This window comes from Strix aluco, chromosome 1, assembly GCF_031877795.1.
Source record: "Strix aluco isolate bStrAlu1 chromosome 1, bStrAlu1.hap1, whole genome shotgun sequence".
Lineage (NCBI taxonomy): Eukaryota > Metazoa > Chordata > Aves > Strigiformes > Strigidae > Strix > Strix aluco.
Window position 1 is genome coordinate 121,834,783 of NC_133931.1, and position 19,556 is coordinate 121,854,338.

The following is a 19,556-nucleotide window of genomic DNA, read 5'->3' on the forward strand; positions in this document are numbered from 1 at the left end:
TGCCACAAGCCCTGAGCAGGAGTGAAAGAGGGCCCTGAGGACACAATAGCTGCCCCCCTCACACTTACACCTGGCTCTGTTCTGGTTCCTGCAGCTGCACACCTATTAGTAGGTGGAATGTCTTCCATCTGGTTTCAGCCAGAGCAAACCTATACTTTTTAGATAAAGTTTAATTGACTGCAGGAATCTAGCTGGCCATTGGCTTCAAAACAGCCCTTTTGAGCTGGGTCTAGATGTTTCCAGTGCTACACAGAACTGTTCTGACTGCCAGCCCTCCTGAGGAGAGCACCAGCTGGAACAACATAGCCTGGTTGCCACTTTCTCTAAGTTAAAGCTGTGTCTCTTTGTACCTGGGCAAATTATAAAAAAATAATTTTTTTTCTTACCTTTAAGATGAAACACAAGCTGACTTGAAATCTGTACAAGTTACAGTGAGTCTGAGACAGCCCTAGCAGCTGAGGTCCAGTTAAGAGTTACAAGTGATGTGGTTTTGTATTCCACCTTTAAGGTTGAGACTGCTTCCTCATAACAGAGCCAGCAGACTGCTCTTTACAGCCAAAGCACCCACTGAACAGCTCTTACTGAGCATTAAGAAAGTTCACAATAAAATACAAAATATTAAGGGATTGATTTATTGAAACATGAATAAATAACAAGGATGGCACACACCTACATTTATTTCAGTGGGAAGTTAACAGTTAAGTACCTTGGAGAATGTCTGTACCCTCTCTAAAAGCTAGACCCCTCCATGTAACAGGGTCATGAGCCAGGGGAGGAGGCACTCCAGGGTGCTTCATCCTGTCAGAAGACATGCTGCTTCAGGAGTTGTTTTTTTCAAAGTGACCTTCAAGCTAGAGTATCCTTCTGGTATAATTATTTCTATCATTTTATGACAAGAAGTCAATCACTCTAAGAACTTTAAGCTACATACACAGTGGCTTCAGGTCACAGCAGATCCTCCCTTCCAGCATAAGTTTTGTTCAAACCTGGGTTTTCAGTACATCTCATGCCAAAACACACCTCTGGCACATGAAACCATCGGATTGTTACAGCAATCTCCAAAGAGGTTTTGATCACTTTATTTTTTAATTCAGCTTTACAATAAGAAAATCAGAAGAGGGGAAAAGTAATTCTTAAAAAAATCCTGCACTTAACTAAAAACAAGATTAAAATTGTTCTGGTAAAACAAATATTAAATTCTGTGATTACATTTTTAGAGTAGAGCTTGTATGAAAAATGTTTTCCAAACTAGAAAAGATTTTCAGGAAGGACCAAAAATAACTTCCCTCAAATTATTCGTAATATGTAGTCCAGGTACAGAATGAGAGCACATCAACAGTATAGTAAAATTTCTGAAGACTCAGATCTTAAACACAGATTATATTATGATGTAATTATAGCAAATGTATGTCTCTTAATTTTCTGTCAAATCTAATTTTAGTGCATTTCCCTCTTCCAGAGATTTAGACAATTTATATATTAATTTATTTTAAAATAAAGTGTAAAGCATGCTTTAATCAAGCAAACTTCTCAAGGTTGTAACTCTATCTGTATATTGGTTAATAAATACAGGGGGGGGGTGGGGGGGGGGGTGGGGGTGTGGTGTGGAAATCAGCACCAAACTTAGCTGAAAACCTTTATTTTGAAAGGAAGCAGAAGGATAAGAGAGAAAGAAATACCAGAACTGATATTTTTCATAATGTGACTTGGGAAAAGTCCACAATAGATTAGGGCTAGATTGAATCTTATTTTAATTTGACATAAACTGACAACAGAAAACTTACAGTGCACAGAGCTTTTTCAATTCTTAGAGATATACTTACAGAGCTAGCTTTCATCTTATTTTAAAGCACCTTGTGCCTAAACTATGTATTTCAGTTAAAACAAGCTGTTGTCAACAAGAATATAATTATCAAAGTTAAAAATATAAGGTGCAGCCTCTTTAGATGGATCCCTTGTACCACACATGGTTTCCAAACTTGTATTTGACAGTCCCTCTGTTATTAATGGCTCTAATTTTCAAGACATACATCAATTCCTAAATCTCCTTTACAATCTTAAAGGGTAAGTGAAGGATTCAACCTCATTTCTGACCAATTTACATGGAAATTTGTCCCACACTCCTTTAGCAGCAAAAATAACCAGTTGAACTCTTCAGAGATATGCTGTATTTTTCTAACAGCTTAAGATGTATTGAATTCATATTTTATTAGTGCTTTCCTCTGATAATATATAACCCTGTGGAAAAACAGGCAGAGATGTTGTGACTGTAAAATTATTTCTGTATTAAAGTGACAGTTTTACACATTTTTCACCTATTCTTTCACAAAGATGATATTCTCTTAATCATCTGACATCAGCAAGACCAGTAATTACTAAAGGCCCATCCACAAGCACATTCCAAAATAATTGATGTTCATATGGTTCTGAGGATAGAATTATTAAATTTTTTTTTTGTAACCTAGGAGCTGTGAGTCATTCAAGTTTCAATAATGTTAGTCCTTAAATGTTTAGCTCAAAGGTAGTACAAAATATTACTATAATAGAAGGAACATGATCTCAGATTCTGAGATTCTATGAGAATTCAGAATTCCTTCACTTTCCAGGGCCATCTTCTCCTAGCAGTCTTTAAGCAGTCATGAATTCTCAGTTCAGTTTTCTAGAAGAGGAACCAAATAAATTAGTTTAATGTACCTTCACATATAAGATGATTCTTCATTTGTCTAAATAAACAAATCAATTAAGGTTACATGTGAATGACTTCTGAGCCATTAAAATACAACACTGCTTCAAGACACTTGAAAATTTGCCCTCTTAAGTTACAAAACAACCTGCAAGTTTACAGAACTGGCACAATTTACACCGAAGAGTACAAAATGTCACTAAGAATTCTGAACTGCAGATGAAATTCCTCTGAACAGGCCCTGACTACATCAGTCAGTGGTTTGCTTGGCTCACAGCAGAGCAACACTTACGAGCTGGACTCCCAGTGACTCCAGAAAATGTGCAGTCAGAATGTTCTAAAATAGTGAGTTGAATCTAAACAACTCAATTATTATTAAAAATATACATCTGATCTGGTTTCAGAGCCCTTAGGATTCAGGTTTTCAAGCTTTCTTCAGCGAAGGCTCCAATATGAGCACCCATATTTTCAGCATGAAGTTCCCTATAAAGGACTAAGATGGGTTAAGAGGCTCAGAAGAAGCCCTAAAGCAGCCGGCATGCTGTACAGCAGAGTGCTAAGAGTGAGCTGAGCTACCCCTTCCCAGGGACATGAGCTCAACACAAAACTGTTGGCCACAGAAGGCCGCCTCTCCACCAGTTCCATGGAATTTGCTACACTGTGCAAAAGAGTTGCAGTCATGGCTCCGCAGCTTCACGATGAGAAAACCTCACGTGGTAGCAGAGACTCCTGGTTTCTGCTCCAGGGCAGTTTATATATTTGAAAACCAAAAGTACATAGATATGGTCAATATATGCACTGTGTACAGCTGTTGCCTAAAAGCTGACACACCTTAACAGAGCACAAGCTGAAACTGGCAATGGGACAACAGAGAAGGACTTGTTTCACAATTCCATTTTCTCTCTGTACTTGATCAACTTCCTACCTATTGCTAAAGGAGATGGAACTCTGGATGGAAAGGTGGTGCAGAGGCAGATAGTCTTAAATTCTGGCTACAGGTAGATTTCTTCAGAAACAAAGAGGAAAGCTGAAGAACACAGACATTTCTTTAGTTGTTTCTGTTCTTGAAGTTCATCTCATCTTAATACAATCCATGAATAAATAAGTAAACAAAACAAGGACTATCTGGGGCTATGCTACCTGTGTGTCTCATGGAGACACTAGTATTACTGTTAGTAGACTGTGGTACAAATCCTGGCATCCAGAACTCAAAAAGAACTGTGGAGCAGTCAGGAAAGAGCCACCAGAATCATCTCAAGACTGGAAAACAACTTTAAAATGAGATTCCAGTTCCTCCATCTGTTTTATTTAAGCAAGAGATTAAGAGATGACCTGGTGATAGCAAAAAAATACCCATGGAAAACACAGCACAGGCTCTTTGTCAAGTAGATAAAGATCTAGGAAAAGACAATGGATGAAAGCTGAAGCTAGACAAATTCAAACTAAAAATAATATACCATTTGTTTATTCATTTAAGCTCTGAATCATTACAATAGTATATTAGAAAAATTGCTAGAAAGGGTGCTTTTCTAAACACTGTTTTCTGACTGAACCTGTGAATTGATTGAGGGTGCTAGAGACGACAGAATAGATGATCAAAAAAGGTTTACAAGAACAGCATACTGTTGAGAGAGAGAGAGAGAGAACATGGACATTCAAGAGCTATTAGCTCAACAATACTGAAGTTCACAGGAGCTTCACATAAGATACTAAAAAAACTCTTGATTTTTAAAAACTTTGTCCTTGCTGGTGAAATGGAAATGTCCGTTTACGAGTACAGAAAATAAGGCAAATGTGTATAACTGCGTAAAAGCCCTAGTAGTGACATCTCTAGTTTCATCAGACCGTGCAAGTAACATCAGTGCTGCTGACAGCACCGAGACAGGGTAACTCCCTGGAAGCCTTGTAGCCTCTATGGGCATTGTATTGTTTATCATACCATGGGCTGGGCCCAGAGGGTGGAGATCAGTGACAGAAGTCTAGTTGGAGGCCAGTAACGAGCAGTGTGTGCCAGGGGTGGGCACTGGGTCCAGTCCTGTTTAACATCTTCGTTAATGATCTGGACAATGGGGCAGAGCGCACCCTCAGCACGTTGCAGATTACACAAAACTGGGAGGAGTGGCTGATATGCCAGAGGGTTGTGCTGCCATCCAGAGGGACCTGAACAGGATGGAAAGATGGGCTGACAGGAACCTCAGGAAGTACAGCAAGGGCAAGTGCCAAGTCCTGCCCCTGGGGAGGAACAACCCCAGGCACCAGAACATGCTAGGGTCTACCCCGCTGGAAAGCAGCTTGGCAGAAAAGGACCTGGGGGTCCTGGTGGTCACCAGGGGGAACACGAGCCAGCAACATGCCCTTGCGGCAAAGGCAGCCAACGGTATTGCGGGCTGCATCATCCCTCCCAGCAGGTCGGGGCAGGTGATCCTTCCCCTCTACTCAGCACTGGAAAGGCCACACCTGGAGCGCTGGGTCCAGTTCTGGGTAAGAGAGAGACATGGACATACTGCAGAGAGTCCAGCGAAGGGCCATGAAGATGATTAAGGGACCAGAGCATCTCTCCCATGCAGAGAGATGAGCACTAGCACAGATTGCCAGGGAGACTGTGGAGATACTCACAAGCCATGTGGGCATGGTCCTGGGCAACTGGCTCTAGGTGACCCTGACTGAAGAGAGGGGTTGGACCAGCTGGCCTCCAGAGCCCCCTTCCAACCTTAACCATTCTGTGTTTCTGTGATTTACTGTATGAGAGAAAACTATATCATGAAAACCATCAAACATAAAAAAGCTAGAACAATTTCAGCTAATTCTAGTAAGAACTACACATATGCAGACTCTCTGCAGACTGACAGGAAAAAACTTAAAAAGGTAAGAGCACACTAAGCTAACAAAGTCAGGTGTGAGGCTGAAGTAAGTAGGTAGCAACTAGAGAACATCCACTTGATCTGATGCTTAGAGAGTAAAGGTGAGATGAAAGTACAACTGTGCTTCATCTGAAGGAAGTTGAAGTTACAAAAATATCATAGTAAGGTGCTAGTAAATTTAAATAAGAAACAGGTGACAGATGGGACTCTGCAAAGGATTTGATAGGAAAAAAATCTTCTCATGGCGCAAGGGGACTAGGGAGTCTAGAAGCAGTGAAAATGGGTCAAGAGGATATTGGGAGTGAGGGGGTCAAAGAATGTCATGGAGACACTTCCAAGCTACGCAGCCTCACCCACCCGTGTACGCTCACTGAAATTATTTACCCTGCATCACATTTCATGGATTTAACCTAAATTGCCACATATAAAGCACAGCACATGTAAAATCAAATTAACCAATACTTTCTTACGCTGAGAAACTCTCAAGGCGCTCAAGGTCTCTTCCTAGAATTCCCAGCTAATGGAAAGCACTCCTATTAGCTTCCAGAATTTCCTGTTGTGCATTTGACTTGAGTTCTTGGGACTAAAACATGCACCTTCCTATGACAACCATATCAGGGACTCTACTGTACAAACTGCTTTAGCCTGGTATCTTCAGAGCTATGAGTCACTGATACATACAGTGGAACATCAAGCAAGACGTGTCTTGAAAGAAAGAACTCAAGGAAACGGGATTTATCAGAGCAATTATTATCAAGTTCCCCATTTTGATACTGACCTGACGTTTCAGACACACTGTCAAAGCCTTACTGAGAGCATACCCTTGCATTCTTCTTATGCATGAAGGTAGTATTTTATGTCCTGTCTAAATAACACAATATACTACATATTGGTTTAAATGGGTGAAATACAGTATATATATGCCCTATTGAATGCACATCTTTACCTTCGCTTTCTTTGAAGATACACATGTACCAACCACTGGGCAATAAACGGCCATACAATAGCAAAAGCTAAAATACCAGGAGAAATTTCAAAGGGCCACCATGATGGTTTCTAAGGAAAACAGAAAAAAATTCTAGTCAGCAATCTCTGTGGACATACTGAATACCACATGTATACTTCTCAATCACTTCAAATGCTACAGCATCAAAGTAGAAAATACTATTAAGGCCAGAAAGAAAAAATTAATCAAAATAACTTCTTCAGACACAGTTTATTTTTTATCTCCTAGTCAAGGGAGAGACAATATGAAAAGTACATACTATGAGCTAGATATAAAATATTCATCTCATCTTTTTCCACCATTCACACTGCTTTTTACAAATAGAATAAACAATATTTTACCTTGTCAGAGGAAGCAGGCTGATAATTTGACTGTAGTGTTGCAGATTTTGCCTTTAAATACAAACAAAGGCTAGTAAGTATAAAAAAAGAAACTGCAATTAGAATTTTTCTGCTTGACAAAATGAGAACATGAAGTTTTCCATCTTGTGAAGGCTTTGCAATCTGTATCTATGACAGTTTAAGGAACAGAACCACCCCCATGCAACCCCCCTTTCACCACTTAGTTTCCAACTTACCTCTGGTGTTTCCATTACTCTTTATAGCATTTTTATCACATCTCTGTGTGTTAAAACATAAATCAGTGTCACTGGACCTCTCTACAGTTTTTCAAGGCCCCTCTGCCCAACTTGTCATCGCAACTACCTCAACTCTGGTCCAGTCCCAGCAGTTGCAACCCAGAATAGAAATCCCAGCAGCTTAATTTGCATGATTACATGTTTCAGCACTAGTCTACACAAAGGCAAAAAGCATTGTTTTAGTCTGCCCTGAGCTATAGCTACAGGCATGTCTAACAGCATAAAGGAAAGAGAATACTCTGTTCCAAATCTTCCAGGCAATCCAGAAAATGAGAAGTACCAGAAACTTTTCAAGACTATTCCAATACGCTACTGTGCTTTCACAAAAACAAAGCAGTAAGTTTTCTCCGTCTTTCTTAATTTATGTAAGCATGAAACAGAAGCTTCTGTTTCTCTTTAGGTAAGGGTAGCAAGCACAGCATGAACCATTGGAGAAGAATCTTTTATTTCTTCATATACTGCTCAGGCAAAAAAAAAAAAAAAATCTGTATCTAAATATCAGATTCTTGAATAGCTCTGACAGAGTGAAACCATGGTTTTAATAAATCCTTTTCCCTGGCTGCCTTAGATTTGGAATATGTGCATCCCATAGTACACTGCTTGTACAGCTGTCATTCTTAGGTAAATTAAAAAATATCAGCAAGTCAAACAAAACCAAACATTTTTAGCTTGCTGGTTCAACTATATTCACAGCATATTTTATTCTCCTGAATATACTGTATTTCCACTGAAACAGAAGGAAAAAGAAACCACTACAATAAATATCTACACTTGCTTAAGCCTTCTTTTGCCTATCTTGTATACATGAGGTGAAATTCCAAGAAAGTTGGATTACTTTGAGGGGAAAAAACACTATGAAGAATCAGTCTTCTGCTAACTGAAAAATGGAAGTTCTACCTGCAAACATTTACCAGTCTGGAAGATAAACGTAATTTCTCACTTCCTTTGAAAATGCTTTGAGATCTACTGATGAAGAATTATCTGGGATCATGTATTACTAATATTAACTATGGAATCTCCATATAGTGACTGTGTAATGTGTATCAATAACTACAGCTAGGATTAGTTTGATCAGAAATCAGTAAAATAATATACAGTTAATTTCTAGGTCAAAATGCATGGTTTTGCCCTGAATTGTGTTCCTGAGAGTAGGTACCAATAAGAAATTTTAAGTTGGAATAAACTACAGAATATAACTGAAATATCTTCACAGTTTAAGAAACTATTGTCCAAAATTTTAATCTGAAAAAGCATAAAAACTATTCAAGGAAACTTAATAGCAAGTAATCAAATTACTTCAATGAATAATACCTGTGATGCTGTAACAGCCTCCAGCATATGCAGCCTCTGAAGGACATTCTGCATGTCTTCTTGCAACCGCATCAGCACTACTGCAATCTGCTCATTGAGGCTACCCCTGGGTCCTCTGTCTGATCCCCAGCGCTCTCCGTCCCCTCCACTACCCATCTGTCCACCTTGTGAGCCGTCTCCTAGAGGCTGAAGTCTATGCCCTATTTTGATGGAGAAAAAAAATACATAAAACACAGAATGAGCTACAAACTCTATTGAAAATGCTGGATTTTAACAGTTTGGTTTTCTCCCTCCTGAATGGAGTGGGGTAATCCTAATCATAGGCTATATTCAGACAGTTCAAAAGCACCAAGAGGTTACTGCAACATCATCTGAGATGTTTCCCTACAGTCTCAGTGTGACAGTATCATTCAAGGTCCTAGAACTGCATAAACATTTAGCAAAAAATTATTAATTCACATCCAGTCAAGTTCAGCAGTAAATTCTGCCCTAGTGAACAGAAAGTAAGATCTGTCTTATTATCAAGGGTAGGTGTGTTTTAAGTTTGGCACAGTCTCCATCTGGAAAACAAAGAACACCAGCATATAGTAATGAGAAAAAATAATTGCTTGAAACCTACAATACTCCTTTAAACCACATACAGCTAGCCTACCATGTTTCTGCCTGCAAGTAGCAAACATAAGTAAAACCGTAAGAGAGAGAAGTGGATGATTAAACTATAATACGTTCTTCATAATAGTTTTCAATATAAATGTTGTATTTAGATTTTCTTTTGCATTTTTGCATCTGCTTATATATAGGTGCCATAAAAAAGGCATGCTCTATATAAATAAAATACCTTCTGACTTTTTTTTTTTTAGTATGAGAAAAATAAACTTTATCCTTGACTTTACAGATCATACCACTGGAATAAGCAGCACCTACTTCTAATACATATTAGAAGTATTACGGAATTAAAAAGAGCTGAGGTCCAACATAAATTGAACATCTGGACTATTGTGTGATTAAGAATCATTAAGTTTTAAGAATCATAACAGATAGTATCAGAATCACTACAAGGTGTGGCTAACACTCCAATTATATAGAAAACAATGCATCACTGATACCTTTCCAAGATGTTCCATGGTTTCAAGTAAGACACCACAGAGATATAAATGTGTATGCACTTAAAAAGAAATATGTAACTTGTAAAGAAACTCTTCTCACGCACAGACAGGTTTTGATGATTACATTTCTAAAAAGACAGGTGCCATAAACAGCAACTGGAGTTTAAGGTAAGCCAAAACAGAAGAATCCAACATGCTTAATACAAGCTCTCCATAGCACAAGAAAATCCTTTTGTAATACTTATTATGAATGAAATAAATACTCTGAAGACAAAACTGATTGCTACCAACTGTAATTAGGATTTTGTTATCTGTTTCTATTGTGAAGGACAGAAGCACCATATAGCATGACTATCTTACTGAACAATGTTGACAAGTGCTTCTCAGTAACTTATGGTAATCAGGAGAGTGGGGAACACAAAAGCAGTGTCCACAGTACCTCTCCCTCTTCTGAAACTGTAGAAATCTGCTTTTTCTCCACCTTTCTTCTCCTTGTGAGGGCCCCCATTACTGGCTTTGCCATCTTCTCCGCCACACTTGACTTCGCCTTGTTCTTGAGCTGCTTCATCTACAGTATTTCCAGGTTGGAGACTCCCATAAGTCATACAAACGTGCCTTGGAAAATCCGTATTTTCTAACAGAAGACTCTGATCTACATCCAAGAAATGGGATGAATGCTTTAAAGATCCTTTAGCTGATGTGATGATCTCCAAGGGCTACAAATTAACATTAGCAAGTAATTAAATTCTGCAAAACATGACAATTAACCAATAAAAAGGAAGAAGCATCATCTCTACTTTAAGAAAATAGTTTGCCCAGAATTAAGACTTTTCTTTTAACAGGAGCAGTTGTTTTCCTGTAGAATGTGCTTACTACTGTCTAAATGTCCCTTTTAGACTGATAAGGCATTGGAGGCAAATATTCTCAAAACAGTGATACCACTTGGAATTACTTTAGACATTTCCAACATACCGTAATACTCAGTAACCACTAATATAGAACATTAAGATCTGAAAATATTCAGTTTTTCCTTGTAAAACTGCTTTGCTTCCTAGACAGTGAAGTGGTATCCTGACGTGGATTCATGAGCCACATTGTCAAAAGTCACGTGCTATTAGCAACCCTGAGTAGGCAGCGTTTACACTCATGGCAAAGAGATCACGTTGCTTATTATGAACCTGTTCAAAACAGCTTGGCTGCATGCTGCACCTCTCACTAAACAAAAGAAAGGCATAGTATTCTATTGAATCCTTATTCAAAATCAGTGGTACTGCAGGTAGATATTAAAAATGGATGACATACGTGTTGATCAGGTCACAATTACATGTTCTCAATAGGACTGCCTTAAGGTGGTTCAAGCAACCCTTTGTTCAGTGCAAGGACAAGCACTTGCACACCTATACGCTGAAGCAGACTGGGGACCTCAGCTAGCTGAAAAATAACTCCATGAAAAAGCCAAAATAACCAAAGGGACAAAGAAATGGAAACTGCTGCCAAAATTCCATTTGTCAAATAGCGGTTCATAAACCTGTTTCAGCAGAACTGAAGGACAGAGTGTTTGCTACATCTTTTCCAATAAAAAGCTGTAATGCAATTATTTAAATGAACCTCTTCTAGTTTGAATTGATCCATCTGTAGTTCTACTTGTATATTTATTTACATATATCTGAACATTTGTTATTTTGTTCAAAACTAGAACTCTTTTCATGCAGCTTGGGAAATTCTGACAAATTATCCACCACTTCAATTAAAGAATCTCAAAACAAGCTTGAACAACACACAAGATAGTTGGGAAATCACCTAGCTAAGAGAGCTTGCGGGACTTTACCAAATCACCTTTCCAAACATGCTTCATTACTGGGTAAAATTTTGATTTGTTAAAAGGAATTCTCTAGATCCTTAGGAAACAGCTGGACAAGAGAATGATGCAATATTAGAGTGTTACTGGTCTTTCTGATCCAATGCATCATTCATATATTCCTCCCCAGAATCAGGAAACTAGGTGTTTGAGTAGAAGCTATGAAGTCCACACTTAAACTGGACTCTGAAAGAGGTCCAATCCACTAAGTCAGCTAAGACTACAGTTAATACAATGAGCAGGAGCACAAACTGCCAAAACTAAGCCTGTACAGTTGGTGCCCACCTTTCATATGAAAAGTCAGAGATGTACATCACATTTGAAGAGAGTGCAAGAGAACCCAGAAATCACTGTCATCTCCTACTTCTTTAGACCTAGGCCGCTTTCAGGCACTGGCCTACAGGCCACCTGCTAAGGCTTACTCTTTATTCTAAGAAACAAATGCAGGATTCATCAGGCCAGAAAAAGAGCACGCAAAAAGCTCATTGTTACAAAGACACTCCCTGCTTAGAGGTAACTGAATTCTGGTCCCTATACATTATGAGACCCTAAATTCATTTGTGGAACACAGCCGTTAGTTTCTTTGTACTGTTGTTTTTGACAGTAGTTTCTTTGTAGTCTTGGTTTTGATACCTTCCCCTCACATAACTTTTCTGAGGGCAAAGATTTCAAGGCTTTCAGATGAGTAGTAACTAAGTTGTAGAAGACTGACAATAAAAAGGAATGAAAATCGATAGTCCAAACAGGAGAAAGTTATGCATGAGCTACTTCATTCACCTCTGCATGTCCAGGTTCACCTGACAGATAGGAACCTATTTAAAAATAAGCATACCAGTTTCAAAATACACCTAGGAATACTAAGCCCCTACCTCTTCTAGTCCAAGCTGCTCCATAGAGTCACAATAAACTTCACTGTCTGAATCACTGGTTAAGTGCTGAGCTGCTGAGACCTCTTCAGTATTCTCTTCATTTGCACCTGTATGGAGAGGAGATATGCACACATGCTTTGTAAATGTGAGCCAATCCTGCCAAAGAGTAAAGCAATGAGTTAAAATGTCTAGGTGAGCTTCAACTCATACTCCTTTTATCTACAACTGTCATCCTAAAGTTAGATTCTGAATAAAGAGGTTATATTAACATAGGAATTAGATAAAACTTTTAATAATGGGAAAACTATAACTCATAGTGGCATTTCTGCATTATAAGTTGATAATTTTACCTTGTTCATTCCACTCTCCTTCCCAAGCTCAGTATAAAGCAGTTTTGTCTAAGTTATCTGTTAGTTTTAAAATTATATATTTAGATTCAACAAACTGGCATTTATAGTATTTTCAGCCTTTGAGGATGACAAATAAGACATGAGTGATTTTGATTTCACTACGAATTAGCTTTCAAAGGCAAATAATATTTGCATACGTAGTATAATGATTTTAAAAGAAAACAATTGCATTTCTGTGGCTTTGGGCCTCTGTTTCTGAATTCATCTCTCTGTAGGAGATCCTAAAAGAAAGCCTTATTTTAAACTGGTATTAAATTTGATTTTTTTGGGAGTATTCTTTCTTCAGGTTTCTAGAACTGAAAGACACCATTGCTAGTCTCTGAATCCCAGGATTAAGCTTTCAAGAAAATAGTATTTTGCATGAAAAACCATGTGCAAATGAAAGCACGGGCTTGCAAGACCAGTACCTTGGTGAGCACTGTTATTAGCTATTTCTAGGCTTGGCTCCATTTTCTTTATTTCTTCCTCCCGGTTCAAGCCATTCAGGGCAGATTTGGTCTGGATGCCATTCTGCATATCTGGGATAAAGCCGTCCTTGTAACAGCCATTAGTAACAATACTTTCCAAATCCTTAGCAACTTCTGATTCTGGTTTCCCATTCTTATAGTCTGTAAAAGAACAAGAAAACCTTGCAAATGGAAAGCTACGCACCTAATAGCTCAAAATATATTTCTTCAAATAGCTAACTTTCTAATGGACTGTATGTATAATGGATCTGTAGAACAAAAGATATAAATGCTTCTAGATTCACATTTGCAGGGATTGTTCTGTTCTTGTAAAAAGTGTAAATATAAAATTCAATTTGCATAAAGAGCAGATAATATTTAAAACATAAGTAAGCAAATCCAAAGCAGGTCTCTGATAAATTACATAATAATCCTAATGTCCTTGGAGGAAAAAACCTGTATAGAATTCTAAATATGTAATTTCATTTGGGTTTCACTTGATGCTGTTCTTTCTCAAAACTCTTCATGGACCCCCTAAATGAAACTCACTGAAAGTTCTGTTTTATTTTCTCTGAAGAAAAAAAAAGTGATTTTCAATTCTAATGTTACAGTCAACATAGCCATTCACAGCTCTTACAAACAGCACTGGCAACAAAAACCAAAACAATACAGAGTACAGACTTTTAGCTAACCTACCGACAGAATTTTCTATCCGAGTCAAAAATTGTATGACATAGCTCACAAATTTGTACTAGTTCTAGATCTTATAACCCAGGTTGAGATACTGCCACTTTTGTGTATTTGCATCTAATTCTCCTGAAGAAGTACAGCATTCATGACCCTTTGGGATTTTCTGCCACTTAGGTGGTTAAGTTTGGAAGAGACAGTGGTCCAAGGGCAGAAAACATACCCTTTCCATTCAGCAGCAGTTCTTTTTCTTCCTCTTCACGAACCCCTTCCTCTTCTGATTCTGCGCCGCTATCACTACTTTCAGCTTTTCCATTCACAGCTTTTATATTTGAAGTGGAATTCATGACATTACTAAGGTCTAAGAAAAAATTCAAAGAGGAAAAAAAGGATGTATTTTAAAAGAAACAAACACCCCCCCCCCCCCCAAACTATTAGTCATAGTTCTACAAAAGTATTTCCATATTACAAGATGTACCAAATAATGCCAGCTTTATTTCTGTAAGCTCTTCCTTAATTGGTTTAATGTTTCTCTTTTGTGGCTCACCACAGAGTGCCTGACTGGTGAAGAGATTCTCAATGATTCTGATGAACCTGACTAGAAAGAGCCAGCAGGCCACTTTCACTACCAAGTCTCAGAGCAAGACTATTACCCATATTTATGGTATAGCTGCAGTAACACTGTATCTAGGACCAATGCAGCCATGTTCTTTTAAACCCAGAAGCCAGCATTTCTATAGAAGTTCCCTTTTGGGCCGAAATGCTTCAAAATTGCTCTCAACAAAAAGGCAAACTTTAAAACATTCTATTCAATTATGTGAGCAACAGGCTTCTCACATAAGAAGGTAAATGCAATATTCCATGCATCTTCTCCTGCAGTGATTTAAGCAGATGCAAAATGTGGTAAGAAGACTCAAGTTTATAAAGATCTTTATCTGGTAAAGGTCATACGGAAATAAATTCTCTGATTTCAGTGAAAAAGATGATGAAATAAATACACTGAGCATTTGCTTGCATGTCTAATTACATATTTTTTTTAAAAAAAAATCTTGAAATAGACAAAGTAACTGCTAAACCCTTACTTTCCACATCTTTGATCACTCCAAGGATCACAAACAATTTACTCTGACTGTACAAAGAACTGCAAGGTAAAGATTCTTTAAAAATGTGGAGAATTTAAGAGACAATTCTACCACCTCTTGTAAAAAAGATACAGTTAAATACACTCTGATGATAACTTAAGCCTCCTATGTTAGAACACAGTGATTAAGGTACAAAGAGGGGACAGTTTCTGTGAGACACTTGCACATTTTACATGTTGAATCCAAGGCTGAAGTCTGGTTTAATTGTCACCACGGCATTCCATTTGCATAATTTCTATGTTCCCTTGTCAGAACCTTGAAAGATTAATTCTTATGTTTAGGCCTAACATTAAACAGCAAAATAATATCCAATTATACTGAAGTTGCCAAACCAGATCCACTACTTTCTTCACTGTGTGGTAATTTAGAGCTAAGTGTTTTGTGCTTTAATCTTGCAATGAAGAGCCTTCCCACATTCCTCTAGTTTCAAAACTTATACATAGTGCTTTAAAAAAAAAAAAAAAAAGGCAAAACAACTTAATTTCTTGTATAGAAATAATGAATATGTTAAATATCCTTCACCTTAGTTTTATGCAAGGTAACGTTTCTGCAGGCACCCTGCATCACTGTTTTGGATTGATTTAATCCAACCTTTTATATGAAGATTTAAAAAAAAAAAAAAACAACATTTTATTGTAAAAAGAGAACTGGAAAAGCTATTGTCTGTCTTGCAGACTACAAGAATATAAGTGATCACATGCTCATTTTCTCCTCACTGAAGAACACTTATTTGCAAGGAAATTTGTTTCACAAAAGAAAAACCCCAACATATTCCCAGTTTATTTCTCATACACATGTTTCATTTATTGTGAAACCTAATTCTCAAGATGTTTTTCTGAGAAGCAGCAGTGTGAGGAGGATAAGGTAGCAGTTAAGTCCTCACAGCTTGATGATCATCAAGCACAGACACAGCTCCCTTGGCATGGTAAGGCAGGCATCACCCCTCCCTTTGAAACAAAAAGGGGGTGGGGGCACAATCATCCATGTGTCCTACCCAGTCGTGGGAGTAAACAGGAAAGACAAGACTAAGAGGAACATTTAGCTGTGAAGGAAGGCAAATTAAAACTGTAAAGCTTCTCACCTTACCAAAGATATTGTAAAAAGCCCCAGCTATCCCATAAGCTTTTTCCTTAAGATTTACTTTTTTCTTTTTGAGGGGAAGGTCTTTGAATATTCAAGCATCTTCTCTCTTCACTTAATTTCAGTAAGGAAAGTATTCATTTGGGGAAACTTAAGTGATATATCACATATATTTAAATAAAGAGGTGGAACTGAAAGTATCAACAGTAACAGATTTGTGGTATCATGCCACGGGACACCTGAATAACTGAAATCCATCAGGATCGCATTTCTTCCACAAAGTCATTCTTTGCAACAGTGCTCCTAAAGACCATAACGAGGCATTGCTTTGATGCCGACTCTGAAGAACATAGCACTTTATACTTTTGGCCACTTGAAATACCGTGCTTAATTGTGTACTCTTCCTCAGAACCCTTACCCTGCTATCTTCAGGTCCATTCCCAAATGCTTTTACTACATGATAAAACCACAGTTTGCTGCTGTCCTCCTTGTCACTCGGAGTATCTGCTAAGAAACCAGCAACAATAACTAATGCTGACTAATTTAGTCAAAGACTAAACAGAGCCAACTAGCAGTGACTTCTACAGTCCCTGTTGGTAGGTTACTTCCTAAGAAATGTGTATTTTAATATGAATTACAAGAGCCAAGCAAGCTTTTAAAACTTTATTTGTTTCGTGCTAATCCCATCCACCCACCCCCCCATCCCTTTACTCTTTCTGTCTACCCACTTCAACTTACAGGCAAAATGTTAGTAGCTTTCTCTGTTTTCCTCGTTTGAATACTAGAGAACCCCTCTTGGTTTATTATTTTCATCTCACTGCCTACAACACCAAACTGTGAGATTTGTGACAGGGCTTTCTAAATAAAGCTGTACTGCTCTGTAGCTGTACAAGGAGTTATATTCTCCTGTAAAAGCCTGGATTGGGGGTTTTTTTTAATTCTATATAGTAAGAGCTGTGTAACAGTAACAACATGCAAACAGAAGGAAGAAGGATTTAACAAAAGACAATAGCAAGATGAAAAGGATGTGAACAGACACAGAGCCCCTCTACAAGCCTTCAGTAGATGTTTAGTTTCTTGTGTTAGCTCTATTAAGACACTTCCTAAGAGCAATTCTAAATATATTTTTTTAAAAGCAGCACTGCAGTTCTTCTCAATGACCGGTATAACAGGGCCAAGTTTCTCAAAAATATGTATCTGATTTCCAACTCTGCACATATTTCAAGGCATTTTTGTTACCCAGATGGGAGTTAGGAGCTTAAATGCCTCTGTGGACCTGCCCCAGCTCAAGGGTCATTTTACAAAGAAAACCTAGCCTAGCAGGTTTTTCTCAAATGCCTTGTATTTTTGGTTTCCTGAACAGGCACATAATTCTTATACAAAATTAACATGCACTGCTGGAGCTGTACTGATGGTTGGCTCAGCACAACACAGTATCCAAACACAAGTCCTACTGCCTCTCATTCTTTGCGAATACCAGCGATCAGGAAACAGTCTGCAACAGCAGGTGAAACACAACATAAAACATTTAACTAGCTGTGTATGCCCTCATCATTTAATAAAAATTATGTGCTTTTGTAAAATACCATAACTTTACTATCCACACAACAGCGGCAAAATCTTAGCCCCCAAAAGATTGTATCACCTTATATAGGGTCTCTCTGCACTCCTACATTTAAGTAGACGTGAGCTCTGTCAAATTTTTTAAGTCTCAAGAGACCTATATACTGTACAAAATTGTTTTGATAATCAGGTAACTAGAATTCTTTTCTTGCCATCACAACCTGGTTTCATGCTTGTTACCGATCCAAGTAGGCTCCCTGCTTCAATTCCAAGTTTATGCAACCACATTCTGCCATTTCCAATACACCTAGTTACACAAATCTCCACCTCCTTTTTGAAACTGATGTATCCCAATACTGCAAGGAGTTCATTGCAAGGAGTGATTGCAGTGAGAAAGGAGGGGTACATGCAAGCATCTGGTAGCAATAAGCTCTTCAGCTAGAACAAGAGTTTCTATACACTCATTTCCTTCCATTCTTTTTAATATAGTACACTACAAAGAAAACTTCCAGGGGCCCAGCCTGCTCTGTAACATCTGTTCTACAGTACTCAAATGAGCTGCCATCACAAATAAAAAGATATTTTAGAAAAGTCTGTCAAAAATAGAGACAGAATAATATAAAATTCCTTACTTTACTACTGGTTTATCACTTTTAATTTTAAGTACATTAAGTGTAAGTTCTCTGAAAAATGTATTCCCTAAGCACACAGAGAGTGGCAGCCAGGTCTTCCTCTATAGTTTTCCTTTTTTTATTGTTTTATTGTTTAGTCTTCCTAAACAGAGAAAAAAAAGCCTCTTCTTTTTTTCTTTTAATATACTCCAGAAGACTACAGTCTTGTTTTCTCAGCACTTCTCTCTGCTCATGTGCTTTTCAAGCTGTTACAAAGAGATGTCACTGCATTTCAAAAAACAATTTAATCAACAATATCCATGTCTTTACCATTTATAAACATCAAAACAATAGTTTGTGGATAAGAACGAACACAGACAATAGCAGCTTCTTAGACATTTATATTAACTTCCAAGTATGGTATTCAAGATTACTGACTAGTCATCCTGGACCTTTACACTTTTCAGTATCTATAGTTTCTCACCTCCATCCATATCATCAGTAGCAGTTCCCTTGAATTTTCAGCATACTTTCCATATAAACAAGGTTTTGGGTCGACTTAAATACATTTCCCTCCTCCCTGTCACTCCCAGCCTTCTGCCAGTAGAGACAACCTGCCTGGGATTTCCTGAGAGCACAAGCCCAGGGAGAACAGCAGCTGCCCCACAGACATTCCCAGCACTGGCAGGTAGTTCCACGAAGGCCATGGGACATCCAGACTACAGGGCCACCAAGCACATGCAGCTCAGTTAAATGGTGCGTGTGCAGCAGGACCAATGGAGCCAGGCTTTGCCAACTTAGTGTCAACACCTTAGCCAACAATCACTTGTGAGAATGAGTACGAAGAATAGCTGCTTCTTAGATATTTACAGTAGCCTGCAAGAAAAGTAAGATGATTCCAGGATCCAGGGTGTCCCCATGTCTGGTACTATTTCCTTCTGGGAGAACAAGCAGGACTTGCTAAGCTCTCTTCTGTGTGGAAGAGATAGTCAATACTTGGAACTTGTGTGGCAAGTAGAGAGGAGCATTACACTCTTGAGATTTGTCCCAGAAAATACAAAACATGAACATAGCGAACTCAGAACCCCATAAAGAAAACTATGCTTGAAAGCAACAGAAAACCATATTGCTGAGTCACCTATAGTCCAGAAACTCTGGTCTGAATCAAAAATTGTTTTGCCTTGTACATGAAAAAAACCAAACAGAAAAGAACATTAAAATTATATTCTCCTGCCACCTACTCCAAGCCTACCAGTTGAACAGCTTTTTACAATGCCCATATTAAA

At 38.2% G+C, this 19,556-nt stretch overlaps 1 protein-coding gene across 6 annotated transcripts in view; it reads right to left on the reverse strand.

The window, feature by feature from the left end:
* Positions 1 to 618: 618 nt before the first annotated feature.
* The window catches only part of ACBD5 (acyl-CoA binding domain containing 5), a 31,585-nt gene continuing 12,647 nt past the window's right edge, over positions 619 to 19,556 (reverse strand). For all 6 annotated transcript variants that reach the window (XM_074833474.1, XM_074833453.1, XM_074833446.1 and 3 more), the window contains 8 exons: positions 14,098 to 14,235; positions 13,149 to 13,349; positions 12,332 to 12,438; positions 10,044 to 10,320; positions 8,499 to 8,698; positions 6,892 to 6,942; positions 6,491 to 6,600; positions 619 to 2,659 (listed from right to left, as the gene is read on the reverse strand). In XM_074833474.1, the coding sequence (XP_074689575.1) occupies positions 2,647 to 2,659; positions 6,491 to 6,600; positions 6,892 to 6,942; positions 8,499 to 8,698; positions 10,044 to 10,320; positions 12,332 to 12,438; positions 13,149 to 13,349; positions 14,098 to 14,235 (1,097 nt within the window). In that variant the 3' untranslated portion in view covers positions 619 to 2,646. The remainder of the gene's footprint in view (positions 2,660 to 6,490; positions 6,601 to 6,891; positions 6,943 to 8,498; positions 8,699 to 10,043; positions 10,321 to 12,331; positions 12,439 to 13,148; positions 13,350 to 14,097; positions 14,236 to 19,556) is intronic.